We start from the raw sequence: 23886 nt of genomic DNA, 5'->3' as shown, positions 1-23886 counted from the left end.
CTTTAAATGATAAAAAAAATTAGTTTGGAGATGGTACACTATAACTACGTAAATTTACAGGGAACAACATAAAAACAAATTTTTAACCTTGTTAATTTTCTCATCTTTAGAGATTCTATAGAGTCTGCAAATTATCTGAACATGTGAAATATTTTATTTGCAGGATTTATGCCTGGGAACTTATTAGCAAAGCAAAGATCTGTGCCATCAACCCTGAGTATAGTTATATTGTATTAGGAGTTTTTTTGTTATATGGGAAGGAATACTAATCGTCTCACAATTTATTCAATTACTATGCTGCAGAGAGAAAAGTCTTGGCTTTCTACCCTTGTAGAAGCTTTACAAGAATAGTGAAATTTCACAAGAATAGTGAAAAGTACTTTTGTAAATTGAATCTGTGGGAGGGAAATGATTTATCATTACCTGACTAAGAGTCAAACATTTAGCATGTAAATGCATTCTAAAATGAAGAAATATTAGCATGCTTTCATATGTTTACTACAGCTTTATTTTATAGTGACCATAAAATCAAAAAAATGAAACAATCCAAACATTTTAAAAATAGAGGAAATAAAATGTGCTCCACAATCTAAGAAACAAGTAGTTGTTAGCTTTGATAGTTTGTAAATATTATTTAGTAATACAAAAATATATCCCTTTCATAATGTTAAGTAGAAAAAGCTGGTTACAGGAAATAAAGACAAAATATCTAGCTCATATAAAAATACATAGAAAAAAACCTTGAAAACTGACCAAATTCATAACAATTATCTTAGGCTCATGAATTTAGGAGGAGTAAACAGAATTCCCCCTTATTTTCTAAACATTCTATAATTTTTTTATATATAGAAAAAGGGATCAGGATATCTATAATTAAGATGTGGAAAAATGAGTCTGTGTGTCCTAGATTGGCATTGTTTATTCTGATAATGGCTAGGACTAAGTAAAATTAAAAATGCATTTCTTCAGTCACACTAGTCACATGTCAAGTGCTTAATAGCCACATAGCACTAGTGGCCAACTGAACAGGACACAGCAGATACCTAACATGTCCTCACTGCAGAACGTTCCATTGGAGAGAACTTCCTGGCTCCTTTGGGGCATTCCAAGCAATCTGTGATCTGCCACAGTGGGTTAAGTGAAATGCTAAAGATGTTCTGGACCTGTACTGGGTTGTTCTTAGAACGCTTTCCGCACAGAGATGACTAGCCATACCACATGCTGTTCTGTCTGATAAAAGGCCCACAGTCAGCTAGCTAAGGATTAGACTCAAACTGTGGTCTCAAACCCCAAATCTGTTTGGCAGTTGTCTATCAGCATCCCAACACACACAAAAGACACACGACAAGATCAGCTTATTTGGCTTAACACACTGGATTTTCCACCTGCTATTAGTAATGCTGATAATGTCAGCTCCCATTCTTGAGCCACCATCTTACACTGTGAGGGCTTCTTGAGGTGGAGAGGTTATTTTAGGTAATTCGTGACACAGCAAGCAGATGGTGGGGCCTGGCTGCCACAGGACAAAGCGAAAGCCAAACATCCTGGTCTGTTCTTAAGAACTCTGTCTCTGGGTCCAGTTAAGAATGTGACAAGAATGGAATTGGCCCACATTCTTGAGGAACCAACCCCTTTTTATTTTTAGATCTTTGAAAAAAAAGAGTGTTTATTTCATTTGAGGCAGTATTTCAAAGCAAGTGGGATATTTCTAAAGACTAGGGGGAAAACCCTAGGCAACTTGCGTGTATATTAATATCTATTCGAGAGGAGAGAAGAAGAGGGATGAAGGAAAATGATATCTCGTAGATAGGTGTTTCTGATTTTATGCAAATCTCTTAAGAGTTAGAGGCACATTAGATTTGTGTAAATCACTTTGTTTTAGTGTACTAAAGGTTCCAGTTTGGGGCACTGGTGATACTTTAACATTTTTGTTTGATAGAGTATATTCATTGTTGAGGAATCTTACCTAGACTAACTTTGGAAACAGGCAATGAATGGAGAGCTACAGAAACATATCTGGAATTACTTTTAAATATAATCAAGTAAGGATCAACACTACTACTTACTTCTTAAGCAGACATTGTACATGCTCACTTATGTATAGTAAGGTGTTCTAATCTCAGCACTTTTGCAGGTTCAGATAACTCTTTGTTGTAGGGCATTCCCTTATGCATTGTAGAATGTTAAGCAGCACCCCTGGTCTCTGTTTGGTTATCACATTGGGTTTGCCCCCTGCTATTAATAATGTTGATAATGTCAGCTCCTTTTCTTGTGCTGCCATGTTACATTGTGAGGGCTACTTGAGGTGGAGAGGTTAATTTAGGGTAGTTTGTGACACAGTAAGCTGATACCAATATTGCTAGATGCCAGTATCACCCCCAAGTCATGGCAATCAAAAATGTCTCCAGACACTGGCAAATACCCTTGGGGCGGGGACAAAATCCCCTCTGGTCCAGGGTGGTAGACACTGCTGTAGGGATTATAAAAGCCCATTTACTAAATTCCTATTCTGTGTCCTCCCTGTGCTGGCACTTTGGGGTCTGTTACCTCATTATCTGATTCACTGTTATTTTCAACCTATTTCTTCCCCCAGGTCAGAACAGAAGAGTTGTTTCTACTTTAAAAGTGGACTAGATTGAGTTGGTTTTCTCTCCTGCACATCACTGGGGAGTGGTTCGAATAAGGAATGAAATATCTCCAAGCCCTGGAAACAAAAGTCAAAGGAGTGTAAAAGCAACGGAGATGTACTAACACTCGAACTGAATCATCATCCCTGAGATTAGCAGGGCTTTACTGCTCCAATTTCCTGTTCACAAAACTGCACATTGTCCAAGGGCAATGGAATCTCTCCTTTGTTTTCAACCTTCTCTCTTTTGAAAAAGAATGATCTACTCCCTCAAAACAACATAATCCTAAAAAGTAACTGAGCAACGTCTTTAACTATTTCCTAAAGTTTTTTGAAGTGTGGGAGAAGCAGTGGGGTGGAGAGAGGGCCTGTATAGAAACCCAACCACAAGATTGTGTTAGTCAGAGGGGCTAGATTGCCCCTAGATCAGTAAAAGTCCATAAAAGTTCCTGGTTAAAGCACCTAGGAAAGAAAAAGTAGAGAAACAGGTATGTCAGGAGCTTATTTTCCAAACCAAGTCAGATTGGATTTTTAAAAGTATTAGGGTTACTGATCTTAACTTTATGAAGTCTCATAGTTTAAGGACGACCCAACACAATGAATAAGATTTTGTTAAGGGAGGGAGAAAATCAAGCTTTGCTGGGAGATGTGGAATATACAACCGCAAACCTTTGTTGTGCAGTTAAAAAGGACTGTCTGTATTAAAGAATTAAACACAGGCTATAGTAACTGGTTTTTCACTATATTCACCCCCACTGTCTTTATAGTAGTTTCCATGGTCTGCTGGATAGACATAGTTGGCCATGGCCAGGTTGTTGGGTTGGTCCACCATCTACTTTACCAACTGAATAGCCCCAGTTAGGCTTATAATTAGCATGTGAATGATAGCTTCCAGAAATGGCCTTCTATCTTCACATAGGAGCATTTCAATCCTATGCCAATACCATAAATTACCCATGTTCACAAAACAAACCTAGTTAGGCGTTTATTATACATGGTGGTCCTCAACAATTTACCAGAGAGTTGATTCTGGGTTAAATTTAACTTTTTGTCTGATGAGGTTAAAATCCTTTGGAATCCCTTGCACAGATAAATTTGGATATGGCCAACTACAGAGTAGATGGAATAATTATTCACAAAATGACTGTAATCTAGTCAGTGAAATCCCAGAGCTTTTCATAAAGATGCTATTGACACAATTGTAAAAGCAACAGAGATGTAGGATATGCTATATAATGAAATTGCATTCATTCAACTATTTGACAATAAGTTGTAATATAATTTTAAAAATACAAAAACACAAAGCAAAACAAAACAAAAATTCAAATGTTAAGACACTTGACTAATTTTCACAAATCCCCAAAGACAGGGTGAGTGTAGCTCTATCTAGAAAAATGAGTATGAAACGTTAGCATTTTTAGAATCACAGCCATGTTTTGGGAAATAGTTGCTAAATTGTAATAGCATGCCTCCTGCAGATACTATATTTAGTCTTCAGAACCCACAAAAGGCAGAATGACATGTGTTTTTAAATGTCTTTAGCTGACCAACACTTTTTTTTTCCTTACATGAGCCATCTGTTTTGTTTTTTCTTTTTTAAAGTGTCATCTGATTTAATTCAACTTTTGGCTTTGACAAGCAATAAAGATTGAGCAGCTTCCCACTTCTCCCAGCATAAGTCTCTCTGCTCACAGGAGCCTTCTATTCTGGGGTGGAGGACATGCTGTGGTACACTTGCAGATTTTTTTTTTTTTTTAATATGGAACGCTTCACGAATTTGCGTGTCATCCTTGCGCAGGGGCCATGCTAATCTTCTCTGTATCGTTCCAATTTTAGTATATGTGCTGCCGAAGCGAGCACTGTGCTGCCGAAGCGAGCACCACTTGCAGATTTAAAATCAAAGTTTTACTTGCTATTTTGCTGGTTAATATCCAGATTAAATTCTGGTCAATATCCAGATCTCTCAGCTCACCGATTTAAGAAATCTACATTATTTTTAAATATTTTGGTCACTGTAAAGGGAGGAGAGATTCCAGAAGAGACATCAGAATCAGTCATTATTTTAGGATGAGGAAAAGGCCCCTGTGACATAAGCTCAAGGTCACACAACAGCCAGCTACATCCCCAGGCATGAAATATACAGCATATTTCAACCTCTCCTCTCAGTCAGCAACCTCTCCTCTCTGTAGCAGGTGTTCCCTCACCTCAGTGATGTCCTTCTCTCCCTTAGCTGATGCTCCATACTGAAAATTTAAGTCCATACAAAAGCATCTCCTCAAATCCCCATATCCACACCTACAACCTTATCTATATTTGTACCCATTTTTACTTCCTTTTCTTTGTTTCAGGGGCAAGGTCTGTTTGATTGCCAAGTTCATGCTCTTCTCATTGTGGGACACAGATACCTAATCCTACTCAATTAATATTGAGGATCCTAATGGAAAATATACATGAAAAGCCTCCGAAAAATGAACATGAGACAAAAGTAAGATGGTATCATTTTTAGTGTTTTAGAGCCTAATTCCACATTCTAATAATGAGGACATTATTAAATCTAATTATTACATAAACCTTACATCATCATTGAAGGAAATTAGATACAAATGCCTTCATCCTTTTTTACATACTCTCTTCAGGGGGCATGGGGCCTGAACAAAACAATGTTGGGTGGACATACAATGTTTATCTCTGGCCCACCTCCCTTAGGGAAGACCCCTGGTTCCAAGTAATGTAATGTAATGTAATGTAATGTAATGTAATGTAATGTATTGACCAATTTAATTGTCAAGTCCAAGGATGGACATCATAATACAGAACTATTGTTGTGGCTCACTTGGATGGAGATATAAAAATATCAGTCCTCCCAGAAGACAGGCAGAGAGCAATCAATAAATAGCACAAAAGGAAGATTCTAGGTCTTTGTCTTGACCTTCAAGAGCTCATTCCTGCCCTGAATGAACTTTTCCAGGATCAGGAGAGACAGCAGGCACTCTAGCAGGAATACTGGCTTTGCCCTACTCATGTCTGAGACATGGAGACAGTTGTTGGCCTTATTTTCATTGATTTCCAAGGCAAAGTATAGATCCTTGACTTGATGAAGAGCTGTGGCTAAAGCTCACATAACACTAAACCCTTTTAAACTATGCCACAACTTATTAAATCAACCCCTACTGATATATAATTGAGCATTTTCCAATTTCTCAACTTTTTACAACTATTTCTGAGATGCATTTTGGTAGCTAAATCTTCGTGCATAACCGTTATTTCCTGATGATAAACCCCTACAAGTACAATTGTTATGGCCAAAGTTTTGTATGTTTGGAGGCTTTCTTTTTGATGAATATAATTGAAATGCCATCTAAAAATATATCTTCCCAGCCGGTGTGGCTTCATGGTTGAGCATCGACCTATGAACTAGGAGGTCACGGTTTGATTCCCAAGGAGGGTACATGCTTAAGGCACATGGCTATGGAGGTGAGTATAGGTCACAGAGCAAGAATGACCCACCCTTGCCCATACACTAGATTGTCATGTGGCCTTAAGCAGCCGCATGACCCATCACCACGTGGACCTGACATGCAATAGACTGCAGCTGGGAGCACAGGCTAAGCTAGCCAGATGCTAGACTGGACTGTGCTTTACTATGGAGTAGAGACTACTGCTGAAAACAAGACTGGACTTTGTCCATGGTGAGATGGAGGGAGATGGGACCTTGTAAGGAAACCCTCTTAATTTTATATCATCCATAAAACTTTCCACAATACCTCATTCTGCTGTGGGGGCCTCACAAAATTATTTTCCCTGCAAGAACTCTACTTCTGCTGGTAACAGATGGGGACACCAATAACAGAAGGAGGATCAAATGTCTTGGTTTGAAGACTGAGATGAAACAGGCAGGCCACAAATAGTAATGCCTCCTTGAGCAATGTATAGATACACGTGTAATCTGACATTGAACAGAAAATAGAAGCTCGCGGCCCATCCGTGGTGTGGTGGGAGATGCCATAGAGAAGTGGCTTGTGGACCATTTGGAGAGAGACCTCTACTACAGGTAGACACTGAAAAGAGAGCAGAAAATAGCCAGAGAAAATCTTACAGGAGGAAGAGAAAAGGACAGGGATATCTATGCAAAAGGAAGTAAGGCATTCTTCCCCAAGTGAAAGTAGAGAGTTTTTATTTATGTCTAAATTGCAAATTTCCAGTAAGTGATTTCAGCTTGTAGTTAGTTCCCTGGTCCATGAGCTCAGAAATACTCACCTAATATATGAGCTCAGAAAACCAGAAGATCCCTAAAGATGTTCAATGTGAGTATCAAAAACTAACATTGCCTCATCCAGAATACTTGGGAAAAGAATCCCTAAAATGCAGCCATTTTAAGGCTGTGAAATAACAAGATTAGAAATTTAGAAGTGTGGTGGAAGGTAGTGTTTTCAGGTTTTAAGCAATCCTTGGAATAAATGTTAGCTTACTTAAGCTTATTAATAAAAAATATTGGGAAAGAATGCCTAGTCTGTCTTTTCAGATACCTCCATGGTACTGTGAGGACAAATGTGGTAATTAGCAATATTCCATGAAATTAATTCCTTGGGAAAGTCATGAAAGAATGCTGTGACATAAACACTACATCCCTGTCGGCTGTGTTAGCGGCTACCAGTTGTGCTAATCAGTCTTTCCAGTCCTTTCCCCAGAAGCTGACATGAAACGCACAAGCCCTCAACAAATACCTGGAAGGAAATGAAAGGGAACAAAATCCAGAATACCTCAATCCTGCCTTATTCATATTTAAAGTAGAATTCTTGGACTGACAACAGACACTGTGTGTAGCTTGAAAACAGTTGGCTCCTTTTCCATACTTAGCCCCTCCATTCATTTCCATGTTAAAACGTATTCCACTTAACAGTATAATTTGCCCTGTGTATGGAACTGTTATAATCTGTTCTATATGTACTGATTATCTTGTGAGTAATGATCTTGCTATTTCTACGTTGTACGCGGTTGCCCTACTTTCCTTATGCTGGGGTGTTAGTGTTCGGAAGCAACGCTTTTCCAGTGTTCCCAGACATCATGAAATGTGATAGGAAATTTATCTCCTCTCATGCATCTTGACTACACATTGTTTTGCTGGTTCCTTAATCCTTTTATAACCAGGTATCTTGTTATTAAATAGTCACCTACTTATACATCTTTCCAGAAACTTACTACACCTGCTCTTCTATTTGATGAACTTCCAAGTATTACCTTTAAAAATTTCAAAACCCTTAGATTTCTGCTTTTAAAAGAAAGATTTTAAAAGCAGAAATCCAAATCAAAGACTTAAATTTCATTTATATATATATATTTTTTTTTTTTCTAAAAGGAGATTATTGTACGAGGAAATAAAGAAATAAAGAAAGCTATCCATGAGGATTGTGCTGCACAACGTTAAAGGTCAGTTCCTGACGTGAAGGTGCCTAAAAATAAAATAGGAGGTAGAAGAGACTTAGCAGTTCTCTTAAAACAGGTCCTTATTTCAAGAGAGGTGACGTGGCATTCCAATCTACATAGTTAATGCCAGAGTTGAGACTTGAAGCCAAGTCTTCCTATTCCAGACATAGGATCCTTTATTATACAAATCTCATTCTAACAAGTAAAACACAAGTTCATGAGTGATAAAAGATTCCGAGGAAGGGGCACTTGAGGTGGACTTTGAGAGAAGGAGGGGATTGATTTTCTCAGGCATGATGATTCCTGCAGCAAGATCAATGGGATAAGCCCTGTGAGGGTAGAAGGCCCAGGTCAGAAGGCAAGGAATAAGGGAGTGAGTAAATGCACTGGAGCACAGACAGTAATTGAAGATGCATTTTTCAAGAAGTTTGAAGATAACAGGAATGGAATAGGGTGGCCGCTTTAATAGGTATGAAGGTGAAAGGAAGGTTTGTTCATTTGTGTGAACAACATATGTTGCAAAGGACTAATGAAGTTTTACAAGAGAGGGAATAATTTATGAAATAAGGCCCCAGAGGAGGAAGGAAAGTGAGATAAAATGTGTAGATGGATCCGTTGGTTTTGTCAAATTCATCAGGTGACAAAGAAAGGCAGGTGAGGATTCAGAGAGGAACAGAACTGAAGGGGCTTGTGCTGAATGCCTTCATCCTTTTGGGAGATGAGCCCAAGGGGTCACATCCTAAGAAGGAGGCAGGGAGAATCAAGTTGAAAACTTGTGAATGAAAGTGGATCTGAACATCTGGGTGGGGAATGAGAAGGAAGGTCAACTACAGGTGAGATGAAAAAAAAGGTTTTCCCAGTAGCTTGAGGGAATGGAGGAGGTTCATTAGTCTGGTTTTCTTCAGCTGTGCTGAGAAGGGCCTGGAGGGTGGGATGGGGTGGGGGGTAGATGAAAGGAGCTGCCAAGAGTTCAGAGGACCAAGGTGGTAGAAGCCAGAAGGGCCTGGGGGTGGGAGAGTGTGATGTGGAAGTGAGCGTATCAGTGACCACAAGCACAGAATGGAGGCTGCGGGGACAGAGAAAGGATCTGGAAAATTGATAAAGGATCTTGTAAAATCTCACATCCATCTTTGGGTATAGAAAGATGGTGCGATGTAAGGATGGAAAGTTTTTCCAAAGAGAAGAGTTTGGGGTTTTAATAAATATAATCATAAAAAGCCCCAAACCAGACTTAGCATGTATATGTTAATGTGCGTCTTTATACCCATGCCAGCAGAATAGTCTTGCATTTAAGTGTTCACACTGGAATTTCTTACAGAACAAACTGCTCAGCTGTTGGGCTACAGGGCTTAAGTTTTATATGGTCCAAGGGCAGAAATATTTAATATTCCTTCTTCCTTTGATGGATTTATGTTACTCTTCCTTGCCATGAGAACACACCATTTTTGAGAGTTTAGTTTTCTTTCTTATTTAATGAGTACCCACTCTGCCCCAGAAATTGTGTTTGAATTAGAAATAAAAATTAGCCCTGGCTGGTCTGGCTCAGTGGTATGTGCGGGAGGCCACCAGTGGATGTGTGTCTCTCACATTGATGTTCTCTCTCTCTCTCTCCCTCCCTTCTAATCTCTCTCTAAAAATCAATGCAAAAAATGTCCTCGAGTAAGGATTAAAATAAATGATTAAATAAAAAAGAACTAAGACATGGATATCTTCTTCAGAAGCTTACAGTCAGATTAATGTAGCTAGGCAGGGAAATAGCCAGCCTCAATGTAATGGATTACACGCTATGATAGTAGGGTGGTGCTAAAAGGGGCTACATAAGACAAGGGTTCTCTGTCAAGTACTTTGCGGGAACTGGTACCTTAAACAGGGTTTTTCCATGTAGCACTTACCAGAGTTTCTAATATGTTACTCTGCACATTGTGAATCTTTATGTGTGTAAGAATAGAGATCTAGTAAGTAAAATTTCCCCAACTCAATTGATCACAGCACCCTCTTTCAATAGAACAACTCAAGAAATTTCTATCCCATAGCACACACCCCGAGAAGTGCTGACATAGGTTCTTGCCTGGTGAAAACAAAAAGGTATTAAAATTTTTTTTCAGATTGGCCAGATGGGGGTTTTCTCGAAATCCGTAAATGACTTTGACTTTGTTTTCTAATCCTATAACAGAGTAAAGATGTAGACTTAGAGGAGTTTACCATGAAGATTTTACTGACTGCTGAGCTGACCATTAAGCCAGACCCGATGAAACAGAAGGCCTGCCCGTTCTCTCATTTATGGGCCACTGAGCACCGTTCTCCGAAAGAAATATTTAATGAACAAAATATTGAGCTCCTCTCAGTGCTTCTAATGAACAGACTACTCAACGGTCTTTGCTAAAGGGATAGCTAGCTCCAGGCCAGGAGATACTGCAGGGCCTGATATGTGCGCTGCAGTGGCGGGGAATAATGTTAAACTGAGGGTTTAAGCACGTGAAGGCTGGTGCTTGTGCTCCATCGTTAGGGAATTTCTGACAAGGACTCTCTAGTCTCTCCCGACATCTGGCTTTTAAGGAAAGCATTTTGGCGTGAAATGTTGCCTCTCCTCATTGCCCTCTCTGGTGTGCTGAAGTCTCAGGGTAATTATTGATTACCTGCTCTCCACTTAGTAACATGCTGGAGAAAAAATAATCAAGAAAACCATTTCACGATTCCTGCCCTTTCAAAATGTTTCTAAAACATTACAAAATTTATTTTGGGTTGTTCAGGATTGTGTAAAAGCAGCCATTTCATTAAGAAAGTATAGTCATATTAAATCAATGTGCAGAAATATCCATGTGCTATAGAGGCATTGCCTATGAAACCTTATGAGGATCAGGACCTAGAAAAAAATTCCCCTAATATTTGTCATTCTCTCTCTCTCTCTCTCTCTCTCTCTCTCTCTCTCTCTCTCTCCTTCCCTGCCTCCTTTCAGCTGCATTTAATAAATGCTAACTACAATGCCAGGTGCATGCTAAAGGTTTTCCATGATGCATCTCATCTGATCTTCACCATAATCCCGTGAGGCAGGCAATACTAGTCACCCATTTTACCTATGAGGAAAAGCGAGGCTCAGGAAGATTACATAACTAACCCAAACTATTAGGCATAAGTGGCACAGAAACCACAGCCCAGTCCCTGATGCATTGTGCTGTATTTCCCTCTATGCCACTGCTCTCCCTGTCTGTATTGAACCACCTTGAATTCTGACCTCTCCTAGGAGCCAAAGTTACTTCTAAAACAGAACAACTCATCATTAGTAATAAAACCCCAGACATTTTTAGGAATCTTGAGTTAGGGCTCCCATTTTCACCTGATTCTATACTTTCCATGTTAGGAGAGATGTGGGAGGCATAAAGGCATAATATAAAAAGCTGGGTGAAAAGGTGAAGGGATTAAGACGTACAAATTGGCAGCTACAATACCAGTACAGTCACGAGGATGTAAAGTAGTACACAGGGAACATAGTCAATATTATTGTAATACCTATATATGGCTGCCAAGTGGGCACTAGACTTAATGGGGGAATCACCTCGTAAGTTATATAAATGTCTATCCATGATGCTGTACACCTGAAACTAATATTGAATATCAACTGTAATTTTTTTTTAAAGCATGGATTCTGGAGTCAAAAAGACCTGGATTTACCTCTCAGCTTTGCCACTTAATAGCTGTGTGCTGTTAAACAATGTCTTTAATTTTCTGCCCAAGCTTTTTTCATCTGTTAAATGAGGCTATAATGCTTTCCTTCCGAGGGTGCTATAGCATCAAATGAATGCTTAGTATGGTGCCTGGCACAGGGAAAGTGTTCAATAAAAGTTACTGTTGTTTGTAGGTGTGACAACATTACACTGAATCCATCATACAGATACTTTGCTAGAAGGGTCTCAGGGAAATTCTTACCACTGCTATCATTCCTTAAATAGAGCTCTATATTACAGTTTCCATTGAATAGCAGACACTCCAGCAAGGGAGTTGTTCACTGAACCAGCCCATTGTTTTTAAAACAGGTTGGGTAAGAACTAAGAGGGGGAAAGGTGAAGAAACAGCCGGAGTGAAGGCATCTGGGGAGGCACAGATGGGGTAGTGTGTGAGTTAGGAGTGAGGAAGGAGGAACAGGCTGAGGAAGGGAGACAGGCGGAAAGTTCTGACTTCCTTCCAGTTCTGCCCAGGCTACCCCTCACTCAGCTCAGCTCTGGTTTGAGATGGCACCTCACTGAAAGGTGAAAATAATGTTCACCTTTATTCAGGGAGGTTATAGTCACAAACTCCAATGGAAGGGATTGTTGTTATTACTTTGACTGTGTAGCATACTCAGACATATCCACCAAACACTTCCACTAGTGAAAATTAGCACCATGATTAGGCTAGATACAGTCAAAACTCAAACACATGGCTTTGAGCTAGGGGACGGGTGTGAAATACAGGCCTTCGCTCTCTTCGGGTTGGGCCCTGACTAATCGCACTTGACTGGCTTTGGGGATGGGGTGGTGAGGATGTAAAACAGAGGCAAGGGAGGTTCTCCCCACAACCATGCAATAAGCTCTGAGCTTAGACATTCATTTCTAGTGGAACATGATCTTGGGTTAGTCTTACTCCACATTCTAGGATGCCAAGGGCACTAAAAGAAGATACATTGCTCTCCCTGCAGGAATGCTGTAAGAATTAAATAAAATAACAGAAGGTATCTGTACCCCAAGGCAAGTGGGGAGCCTTACTTTCTACAGCTGCACAAGAACAAGCCTTCCCCAAGGCTAAAAACTTTGAGCACCAAAGAACACCCGTTCCACAGGGCAAGCTTCAGAGTTGGACAGACCATGGTTCAAATCCTAGCTCTGCCACTTACCAGCCATTTACTCATTTGTTATTTTATTTATTCATTTTTCATTATTCTTCTATTTATTCATTCAGTACATAAGTACCAAACCAAATTTATTAAACAAAATGTTACTGATGATCTACTTTGCACCAGGCACAGTGCTGTAGATACAGAAATGAATAAGACTAACAAGGTTTCTGTCCTTATGAAGGTTATATTTTTATGGGAGAAGAGAAATGGACAATGAACATCTTGAGCATCAACGTTTTAAAGGCCTCCAACATGATTAGAATGAGGGTCAACAACCACTGCTCAGAAGTCAGAACCCGACAGTCATTCCACAGATAATTATTGAGCACTGACTGTGTGCCAAGTATCTTTTAGGTTTTGGGTTCCAACAAGAAAAGTAAGGAAGAAAGAGATTTAAAAAACTAAGAGAATATTATTCAGCTATTAAAAAAAAAAAGAGGAATTAAATCTTACAACTGTGCTAAGGGCATTATGCCAAGTAAAATAGGTCAGACAAAGAAAGAGAAATACTGGATGATCTCATTTATATGAAATATAAAAAAGCAAAAACAAAACAGAACAAAAATCCAAGAGAATGATTTGATGGTTGCCAGAGGTAAGAATGTGGGGCGAGGGTGGACGAAGAGGATCAAAAGGTACAAACTTCCAATTATAAAATAAATAAGTCCTGGGGATGTAATGTACAGCATAGTGACTATAGTCAGTAATACTGTATTACATATTTAAAAGTTGCTAAGAGAGTAGATCTTAAGAGTTCTTATCATAAGAAAATAATTTTTGTTACTATGTAAGGTGATGGATGTCAACTAGACTTTATGTGGTGATTTCACAATATATACAAATATTGAATCCTTATGTTATATACCTGAAACTAATAAAATATTAGTCATATTACATTATTATAATTGTACTAGAGGCCTGGTGCACAAAATTCATACACCGGGGGGGAAGGGGGGGTCCCTCAGCCCGACCTGCACCCTCTCCAATCCAGGATTCCTCGGGGATGTCCGACAGCCAGTTTAGGCCTGATCCCACAGGGAATGAGCCTAAATCAGCAGTCGGACATCCCTCTCGCAATCTGGGACCGCTGGCTCCTAACCATTCACTTGCCTGCCTGCCTTATCGCCCCTAACCACTCTGCCTGCCTGCCTGACCACACCTAACCCCTCTGCCTGCATGCCTGATCACTCCTAACCCCTCTGCCTGCTGGCCTGATCACCCCTAACTGCTCCCCTGCTGGCCTGATCACCCCTAATCACCTCTCTCTCAGCCCCCACCATCGTGGCTTTGTCTGGAAGGAGGACTAGATGACTGAAAGGTGTCCAGTCGACCCGGTCTAATTAGCATATTAGCCTTTTAGTAGTATAGATTTTAGCTATATAAATAATCCTATCTAATAATAGACAAATATGCAAATTGACCATACCTCCGACACGCCCACAAGCCACGCCCACCATCCAATCAGGGCGAGTATGCAAATTAACCCAAACGAAGATGGCTACAGCCACAGAGAGCAAGGTTTCCTAGGTAACAAAGGAAGCCAAGCTTTCCGCCTGCCCTTGCCAGGCCTAAGCCTCCACTCAAGCTACAAAGTTTCAATTATAGAAGGTAAACAAATTCAAACAAATGGCGGCAGAATGGAGCTTGAGAGAGCAGGCCAGGGTTGCCGCCGGCAACAGGGGAAGCAAAGCTTTCCGCACACCCTGGCCATGCCCACCCGCTTAAGGCAACAAAGTTTCAATTATAACCCCAACACAAATGGCTGCCTGCCTCGGAGGGAACCCTAGGCTTGGCTCCGCTCCAGGCTACAACGTTTCAGTTGTAGAAGGAAAATAAATCCCAGATACCAGGGCCTCCGCTTGGTTGCTAGGGGGCGTGGCCGGCCTGCAAACCACCACAGGCCCCTCGCTCAGGCCGCCCCACGCCCCAAGGGAACCCCCACCTGATCCGGGACGCCCTTCAGGGCAAACCAGCTGGCCCCCACCCCTGTACCAGGCCTCTATCCTATCTAATAAAAGAGTAATATGCAGATTGATCATCACTGCAACACACAATATAGCTGCCCCCATGTGGTCAAAGATCCTGCCCCCATGTGGACACAAGATGGCCAGCAGGAGAGGGCAGTTGGGAGGCACCCGGCCTGCAAGGGAGGGCAGTTGAGAGGGACCAAGCCTGCAAGGGAGGGCAGTTGAGAGGGACCAAGCCTGCAAGGGAGGGCAGTTGGAGGTGATCAACCCTGCAGGAGAGGGCAGTTAGGGGTGACCAGGCCGGCAGAGGAGGGAAGTTGGGGGCAAACAGGCTGGCAGCAGAGTGGTTAGGGGGTGATAGGCTGGCAGGCAGAAGTGGTTAGGAGCAATCAGGAAGGCAGGCAGGCAAGCAGTTGGGAGCCAGCAGTCCTGGATTGTGAGAGGGATGTCCGACTGCCCCTTTAGGGGATGTCTAAACGGGCAGTCAGACATCCCTCAAGGGGTCCCATATTGGAGAGGATACAGGCTGGACTGAGGGACAACCCCCCTCTGTGCACGAATTTCGTGCACCGGGCCTCTAGTATGTTATAATTACACTATTATATTATATAGAATATATGATATTATATTAATATTATTTTGTTATATTAATACTAGTGGCCTGGTGCATAAAATTCACGCATATTAAAAGGGAATTAATTAGAGGAAATATTTTAATATTGCTATTTGCCCTTTCTCTATAATAGAAGTGTCAGAGATGAAAGAAAATTAGTAAAATGTATATGAAAATCTCCCTCCTGTCAGAGTCTGGGGCATGCCTCGGGACCCAGAGTCAAGTCCCCGCCCACCTGTGCACGCCTCGAAATCATGCGAGACCCAGACCTGGCTGGCCCCACCCCTGTCAAGCCCCACAGGGTGGGGGGTGCAGCCTCAGTTCTCCCGGCCCAACGCCAGGCGCAGCCTTAGGTCTCCTGTCAAGCCCCACTGGGCTGGGGGGCGCAGCCTCAGGTCCCCCAGCCCGGTGCTAAGCGGGGTTGTGGCCTCAGGTCACTCGGCCCTAGAGTGAGGGAGTAAGGGCACGAGGGCACAAGGGCGTGATGACCATTTGCATATTAGCTCTTTATTATATAGGATGTTAAGGTCAATTACATCTTAATTTTTAAAAAACTGACTAAGATTGAAAAACTAGTAAATGGTGGAATGGGGATTTGAAGCTAGAGGCTCCTGTGTCTATGCTCCTAATCACTGTGTTATACTGTCTCCTAGACGATAAATGGGAGGCCTGGGGTGCCACCGAACTCTAACCCATCTCTGGGGCCAGAGAAGGATTCTCTGTGGAGGTGAGATTTAAGCTGTGATTGCATTAAGAGGCATCTAGGCAGAGGAAATGGTGTGCGAAGCCTCAAGGTGAGAGAGAGCAGAGAATGCAGCAGGGATTCATGGTGCAATGCAGTTTGAATGGAGAGAACAAGAGGTGAGCTGGAAAGGGGACTGATGTCAGAGCCTGTTCCCTAAGAGCAATAGGAAGTCTCAGGGTTCTGACAGGGGAGGGCTTCCTCATGAGAACTCCGCTGCCTGGGGAACCCAGATTGGACTGCAGGAGGGCTGGGCTTTTTAATTTCATCTTTCAGAATCAATTTACAGAATAATGGTTCCCATCCGGGATGGGATGGCACCTCTGGGCCATTTGAGAATGTGTGGAAATAATTTGGGTTGCTGCACTAATTGCAGATGTTAAAAATCCAGTAATGTGAGGGATGCCCCTCCCCACCAAACACAAAGGCCATCTTCCAAATGCCAAGGGGGCCCCCACTGGGAAATCCAGCTATGGGGAAAGCCAGAGGGATCCCTGCTGGAATATAAGTGTTACAAGCCATGATAATGCAAAAGCAATCATATAGCTGAGAGACTCTGAGGAATGGAGGGGGCCAAAGAGGCGAAGGGAAATGTCAGAGCGAAAATTTATTCATCTTACATAGTGTTCGTTAAGAGGCGCTATCTAAATGTATGGGTCCAAAAATAGATGGTTAAGTGGATTAAAGCTATAAAGGAAATTGAGAGGAAAGTAAAAGAGGAGGAGAGAGAAAGGGAGAAGAAATGGTATAAATAAGCTAAATTCTTTATCTTTCATAGCAGGGAGCCAGCAAATACTTAAGGTTAATGAATCAAGAAATGGAGGCAGAAATACAGTACTTAGAATTATAGAGGAAACCACCAGAAAACCAGGGAGAAAACCATCAGAAAAAGAAGTGGAATCAAAGTTTGAGTTCGAGGATAGGAAATGGTCAGGGAGAGTCTGACTTTTCATTTTATCCCTTCTCTGAAATACTGTTTGTATGTTATTCCCATCTGTATACGTTAACCTCAGTGAACTTTAGTTTCCTGCCTTTCTTAAGGCCCGCCTCGATGATGGATGTCAAATGGCCTCTCCTAGGAGCTGGTTCTCTTTCGCAGGGACCTGTGGAAACTGGGGGCCACCTTCAGACACGTGTCCAGAGTTTTGTAGTGTACCATCTCCTCATAGGCATGGGGAGTTTCTCCCAAGGCTGTGAGAACTTCCCTGCCCCCACTGGGTCTCCATCCATTTTTTCCTTAAGTGACTGGGGAGGATTTGTTGCTGGGAGGGATGGAGGTCAGCCTCAGAAGACACGGGAAGATCCTCTGAGGCATCCTTATTTGCTGGAGGGCTTGCTCCTATTCCGTGGGAGTCAGGTAAGAGCGGGGCTCGCTCTAAAGAGGTGGGCAGGTCCCTAAACAAGCCATGTGAGTACAGGATATGGGGGGAAAGGGTGGAGTTGGGTGTGTGGGGGCAAGAATTAGAATCCAGCATGGTCTGAACCTTAGCCCTCCAAATACCAGCGCAGCAGGGCCTCGATTTGTCACGCTTTTTCATATGTCCAACTGGTAGAATCACTCCTGTTTTTCTCCACTGCCTTTCTGTGAGATAGTGAGATAGTATGCTGTTAGTTCCTTACATATCTGTATCTCACTTTTCTGTCATCTGTGACCTCCTTAAGGGTGAATCTGAACCTCATTCATCTTTATATCCCCTGTCCTGAGCATATACTTAATAAATGCTGGTTGAATCAAGAAATAATGGATGAATGAATGAATGAATGAATAAATGAAAGTCAAATGAATGAATGAATGAATGAAATGCTTACTATAACCCCTTTTGAAAACAACAGCAAAACAGAGTGTGGAGTACAACAAAAATTCCATTAATTTCTGGTACATCCCTGATTGTGTCAATCTGGTGCAAGTGTGTGTGTGTGTGTGTGTGTGTGTGTGTGTGTGTGTGTGTGTTGTGGCTTCAAACTAAAGTTTAGCTGTTAAACTTGGACTGTTAACATATTTCCTTTCTTTTGACTATTCTCAGGGAACCTGAAAAATAAACAAGCAAACTCCCTAGGCGGCCATGATTCTGAGAGACAGACAACTGGAAAGAACCGGAGGATATAATTGGCCCTGGCTGGGGACAGCGTGTGAGTGTGGGCTGTCAGCTGGAACAGAAGGAAAATAACACATCACCAGTTGAAAATAATTAAACAGAAATTCACTTGTGCAGTCCAGGAACTGCAAGTGAACAAAGGGTTGTGCAGATTCCTGTACCTTGGTAGGCATGGGCTTCTTAAAGGCGATCTCCGCTTGCATCCAAACGCCTCTTGGAGTCTCCAGTACAGACCAGATCTTCTCTTGAACCACGTGGTTCTCTTCAAAGATGTAAACAGCTAGAGTGTCACTCATTTTTAAGAACCCATAGATGGCGTAATAAAAACGCAGACAATACTGCAAGTTTCCCGGCAGGGAGGGACCGTAGAGCCTTCCAATGTAGCCAGGCTGAGACGTAAACTTTGTGTTGGCCAGCAAGTAATACCCTGTGAACGGGACAGAGCGGTCAGTGTATCAGCCAGGACAAGTTTAAACGATGTAACTCAGATTATCAAGTGGGAAAATTTGGTTAAAGTCATGGAATTAGTCAAGAGACTATTTCCACAGGCCTTACATGGTAAAGCATTTTCTAATATCTAGCCTGATGATAGAACAGTCTTATACTATATTGCCAATAAACCTCCTCCAATTCTAAGTAAACTTCATAAGCAAGTATAGATTTCCAACCGCATATGCCCAGATTCTGGTCATCAATTAGGATTTATAATTGTTGACCACGGGTCAACCAGCTGCCTTAGACTGAGCACCAGTGCTGAGTCACAGTGAGCATAAAGCCCAGGGCCGATTTTCCATTCTCTCTGCAGTGAGCATTGGAGATGGAGAGGTTGCAGGCTGGCCTGGCAGTCCTGGGCGAGGGAGGGTTGGTGTGTCTGGGCAGAGCCTAGTACTCTCTCGCTCATATGTTAAACCTGCCCCTGACGAGCAGGTTTTGAATCAGATGGACCTTCCCTCCCACCTGCTTCTCCACGCCCATAGTAAAAAATAATACAGAAAGTCCTCACCTAAAGTCGTTGATAGGTTCTGCGACTTAAGTGAAAAGACATATAATGAAACCAATTTTACCAAAGGCTAATTGATGCAACAAGAATTAGGTTCCTACAGCATCTCACCAACATTAAACAATAGGCATTGAATAAAATGAGTCAATTGAGGACCTGCTGTACTCTACATTTTTTCTTTTCCTTCTCTGCTCCTCTCCCGTTACGTTGTTGTTGTTTTTTTTTTTTTTTTTTTGGGGGGGGGGTGGGCGGAGAGGGGTGTCTCAGTCTTCGCTATATAGTTAGTTTTACCAAATTATTTAACTCACTTGGGAAAAAGTTCTATTTCACAGGAGTGAGATTATGAACTGAACTAGAGGCCCGGTGCACGAAAATTCGTGCACTTGTGGGGGTGGGGGTTCCCTCAGCCCAGCCTGCGCCCTCTTGCAGTCCGGAACCCCTCAGGGGATGTCCAACTGATGGCTTAGGTCCACTCCCTGGGGGATCAGGCCTAAGCTGGCAGTCAGACATCCCTCTGGCAGCCCAGGAGCCCTTGGCGAATGTCCAAATAACGGCTTAGGGGGCCTAAGCCATTAGTCGGATATCCTTAACACTGCTGCAGAGGTGGGAGAGGTTCCCGCCACTGCAGCTGTGCTGGCCAGTTTTGAGCCGGCTTCTGGCTGAGCAGAGCTCCCCCTGTGGAAGCATACTGACCACCAGGGGCAGCTCTTGCATTGAGCGTCTGCCCCCTGTTAGTCAGTGCGTGTCATAGCAACCAGTCGTTCCGCCATAAGGGTCAATTTGCATATTACCCTTTTATTATATAGGATTGTATATGCATATGTCGAAGCTCTAACCCCCAGTGTGACTGTATTTGGAGACAGGGCCTTTAAGGAGGTAATTAAGGTTAAATGAGGCTACAAGGGTGGGGCCTCAATTCTAGAGGACTGACGTCATCAGAAGAGGAAGAGACACCAGAGATCTCTCTCCACGTGTACACGCAGAGGAAAGGCCACGAGAGGGCACACTGAGAAGATGCAATCTACATGCCAGGAAGGGAGGGCCCACAAGAAACCAATCCTGACAACACCTTGACCTTGGACTTCCAGCCTCCAGAACTGTGAGAGATAAATTTATGTTGTTTAAGTCACTCAGTCTGTGGTATTTTGTAATGGCCACCTAAGCAGACTAATCCAGGGGACCACAGCAATCTTTTTGAAAACTGAATTTAATCACTCTCTTCTCTGTTTAACACCTTTCAATGGCTTCCCATTTCCTTTATAATAAAATCCCAAATGCTTACTCTGGCCTGCTACACCCATGATCCATCTCCCTCTCTAACTTCATTCTCCTCCCTATGGTGCTGCCTTACTAACCTCCAATACCTTGGAGAGTCCAGCTTTTTTCAAACTCGAGGTCCCCACAGATGCTGTCCCCTCTGCCTGGGTGACCTCCACTATCCTGGCTAATTCCCACTTCCCTCAGAAAGGGACTCCCTGAATCCCCAACCAATATTAGGTTTTTTTTCCCCTCTATTCTCTCTGAGAGCTCACTCTTCATTTCTTTTATTGCACTTACCACAGGTCATAATTATGAGTTTATCTGTGTCTATATTTGTCTAATGTTTCTCCTTTCTATTGAAATGTCAGCCACATAGGACAAGCTTCATACCTGACTTGCTCACTATTGTATCCCCCAGGAGTTAGTCTGGCCAAGATCAGAATAGGTTTTTGCAGAGCCTGTGCTTGTACAAGTTAAGCAACCTCTGAGAAAAAAATACAAAATTACAAGTATAATATTGCAAAGGCCCCCTTCAAGGCAATTCTCCCCAGTGCCCAGTGTGCAAGTAATTGTCGAATAAATAACTGAGACACTAACCCCTTGAGAACCAGCCCTTTCCACCAGTGTCTACTGGAGTGAGCTTCACAAGGGAGCCATTAAAGCGATATGTAATCCCGATACAGGGAGCTCCAACTGCTTTCTAAGAGTCCCTTGTAGATAATCCATCAAGTGCCCACCAACACTTCCAACAGCTTTTATTCCCCCACAATATATATATATTTTCTCACAGTGAAATATCCATAGCACAAAATTTACCATTTCGATTATTTTCAAGTGTACAATTTGGTGGCATCTAGTTCATTCCCTATGCTGTACAACTACCATCGTTATTTAATCCCAGAACATTTTCATCACCCCCAAGGAAATTCTATACCCATGAAACAGCAACTCTCCATTTCCTCCTCTCAGCCCGTGGCAACCACTAATCATTTCATCTATAAATTTGCCTATTCTGAATATTTCATAGAATTAGACTCTGGTCGCTTTTTAAAGGTACTTCTCCATTTAAAGTGAAGAGCAAGATAATTTCCAAAGGTTTGGCATTAATTAATTGGCAAAAAGTATCACTAGCCCAGCAACTTGAATTCCAGTTTAAAAAAATGGTCAAAACGCCGAAACCGGTTTGGCTCAGTGGATAGAGCGTCGGCCTGCGGACTGAAGGGTCCCAGGTTCGATTCTGGTCAGGGGCATGTGCCTTGGTTGCGTGCACATCCCCAGTGGGGGGTGTGCAGGAGGTAGCTGATCGATGTTTCTCTCTCGTCGATGTATCTAACTCTCTATCCCTCTCTCCTCCTCTCTGTAAAAAATCAATAAAATATATTAAAAAAAAAATGGTCAAATGCATGATTAGCAATTGTCTTTGCCTCTTTACAGCTGCCTTCTTCTTCTTCTTTTCTTTTTTTTTTTTTTTTTGAAGTCTTGGTAGATGTGGGATAAGAATGGAGAATGGAGAATGAACATACCCCCACCTTGCCCATCCTCCATCCCCCTCCCCCAAAGTCCCCACAGGGATGATTCCTGGTTTACCTAAGCCTGAAGTGTGGTCACCAGCCCGATACATGTTTGGTTTCACTTTCACTCGGGCCCAGCCCGGACCTTCTTTATCTTGGTAAAAGTTGCAGAGATCCTCCTCAAAATTGCAGCTGGCTTCCATGGCACTGAAAGGAAGCTCTAAGCAAAGCAGAACCAAAGTTAATGTGCACTTAACCCAAGGCTTTCAAAGGACTTCACCAACTGATTGACAAATACGTACACATTTGTACCAGGAGAAGTAAAACACATCAAAATGTTTTTAACCGAATGGCACGCTGACAGGTTAGCATCGGATCAACATGTCAGCATGGCAGGAAAATGGTTCTTTTCCTCCCTAAAGGAAGGAAGACGCTCCTTTCACATTCTATACAAAAATAGAGAAGTGCCAGACTTCAAGAGACATTTCTTTTCATGCTGTAAAGAGTGTGAACATTTATTCATACACTTCTTTGCAATTCAAAATTCATTCATACGAATTTAAAAGGAAAGAGAAAAGACAGGGATTTTAGGAAATCCTTAATTTCACTTTAAGACAAGATACTTTAGAAATAATATTTTCCAGAAAGAATTTTCTTTTGTTGATCAATCCCTGTGGCAGAAGTGCAGCCACCGTCTATTTATAATTGACATTCTTAGTAGAAGCTGATCTTCTGGGAGAAAATCATTATTTAGTATAAATCGCACTGAGCAAAAAGATATACCAATTCTGTCACTGATACTGCTATTATTCTTTTTTTTTTTTTTTTTTTTTGCTGAGTTCCAGTATCATTTACCTTGGTTTATAAATGCCCTCTCATTCCAGGTTGCCGGAGGGAATGGCATATAAATTATTTCTGTTCTTTTAAGAATAACTTAGTCCTAGCAACAAATTATTGCAGACCTCACTGTGAAGCAGACTTTGGGACACATTCAATGCAGCTGAGTGGGATCCTGTGCTGCATGCTGACATCCCAGTACTGGTGCAATCTTTTAGGGCAAGAGAGAGGGGGCACTGTTCTGAATACCTGGGAAACCACCCTTAGAGGAACACTGGGGTCCTTGGAGCAGTGATCTAATGAAACAGGGAGCTGTTTAGGGACAAAGGCTAGTATACTCTCAATTTATCAATTTTCAAAGCAAAAAAAACCACATTCCAGTGGACTGAGGAACTGGCCCAGATTAAGGGGACAAAAGAGGCAGGACAGCTTGGTCCAGGAAACCAACAGTTATAAATGACACTATTGGGGCCATTGGCAAATTAGTATATGGGCTATCGTTTCATTGATAATATTCTATCAGCATTAAGTTTCCTGAAGTTAACCATGTTGGAGAACATGTTTGGTTTTAGGAAACATACATCGAAGTATTTAAGGGTAAAGGGGCATAATGTCCACAACGTACTCTTAAATGGTTGATAAAGCAGGTGTGGCTCAATGTTAACAATCTGTAGATCTGGGTGAAGAGTATACAGGAGTTCTTGATAGTATTCTTGCAAATTTTGTCTGAGTTTGAAATGATACAAAAACACCCAGTTCTAAAAACACTAAATTAGAAAAAAAAAACACAGTGACTAACATTACAGAGAAAAGGATTGGAATGTTCCCCTGCATCGGGAACCTGACAGTGTCTCTGGAAGCGTTCAAGTGCAGAGAAAGAGCGCCCGATGAGCCAGGCAGGAGAAAAGGGAGTGACGGGAGGCCTCCGCTCCCCTACACT

At 42.0% G+C, this 23886-nt stretch overlaps 1 protein-coding gene and 1 non-coding gene across 2 annotated transcripts in view; both read right to left on the bottom strand.

Moving 5' to 3' along the window:
* The window catches only part of MAMDC2 (MAM domain containing 2), a 136021-nt gene that overhangs the window by 19165 nt on the left and 92970 nt on the right, over window positions 1-23886 (bottom strand). Inside the window, exons 8-9 of the mRNA XM_008142108.3 lie at window positions 22186-22329; window positions 18500-18765 (exon numbers count right to left, since the gene is read on the bottom strand). Of these exons, the coding sequence (XP_008140330.2) occupies window positions 18500-18765; window positions 22186-22329 (410 nt within the window). The remainder of the gene's footprint in view (window positions 1-18499; window positions 18766-22185; window positions 22330-23886) is intronic.
* On the bottom strand, window positions 4380-4486 carry LOC114231735 (U6 spliceosomal RNA). The gene has a single exon (XR_003617735.2). It is a non-coding gene; the product is annotated as a U6 spliceosomal RNA (small nuclear RNA).

Source organism: Eptesicus fuscus, chromosome 15, assembly GCF_027574615.1.
Source record: "Eptesicus fuscus isolate TK198812 chromosome 15, DD_ASM_mEF_20220401, whole genome shotgun sequence".
Lineage (NCBI taxonomy): Eukaryota > Metazoa > Chordata > Mammalia > Chiroptera > Vespertilionidae > Eptesicus > Eptesicus fuscus.
This window is presented reverse-complemented; position numbering and strand designations above follow the sequence as displayed.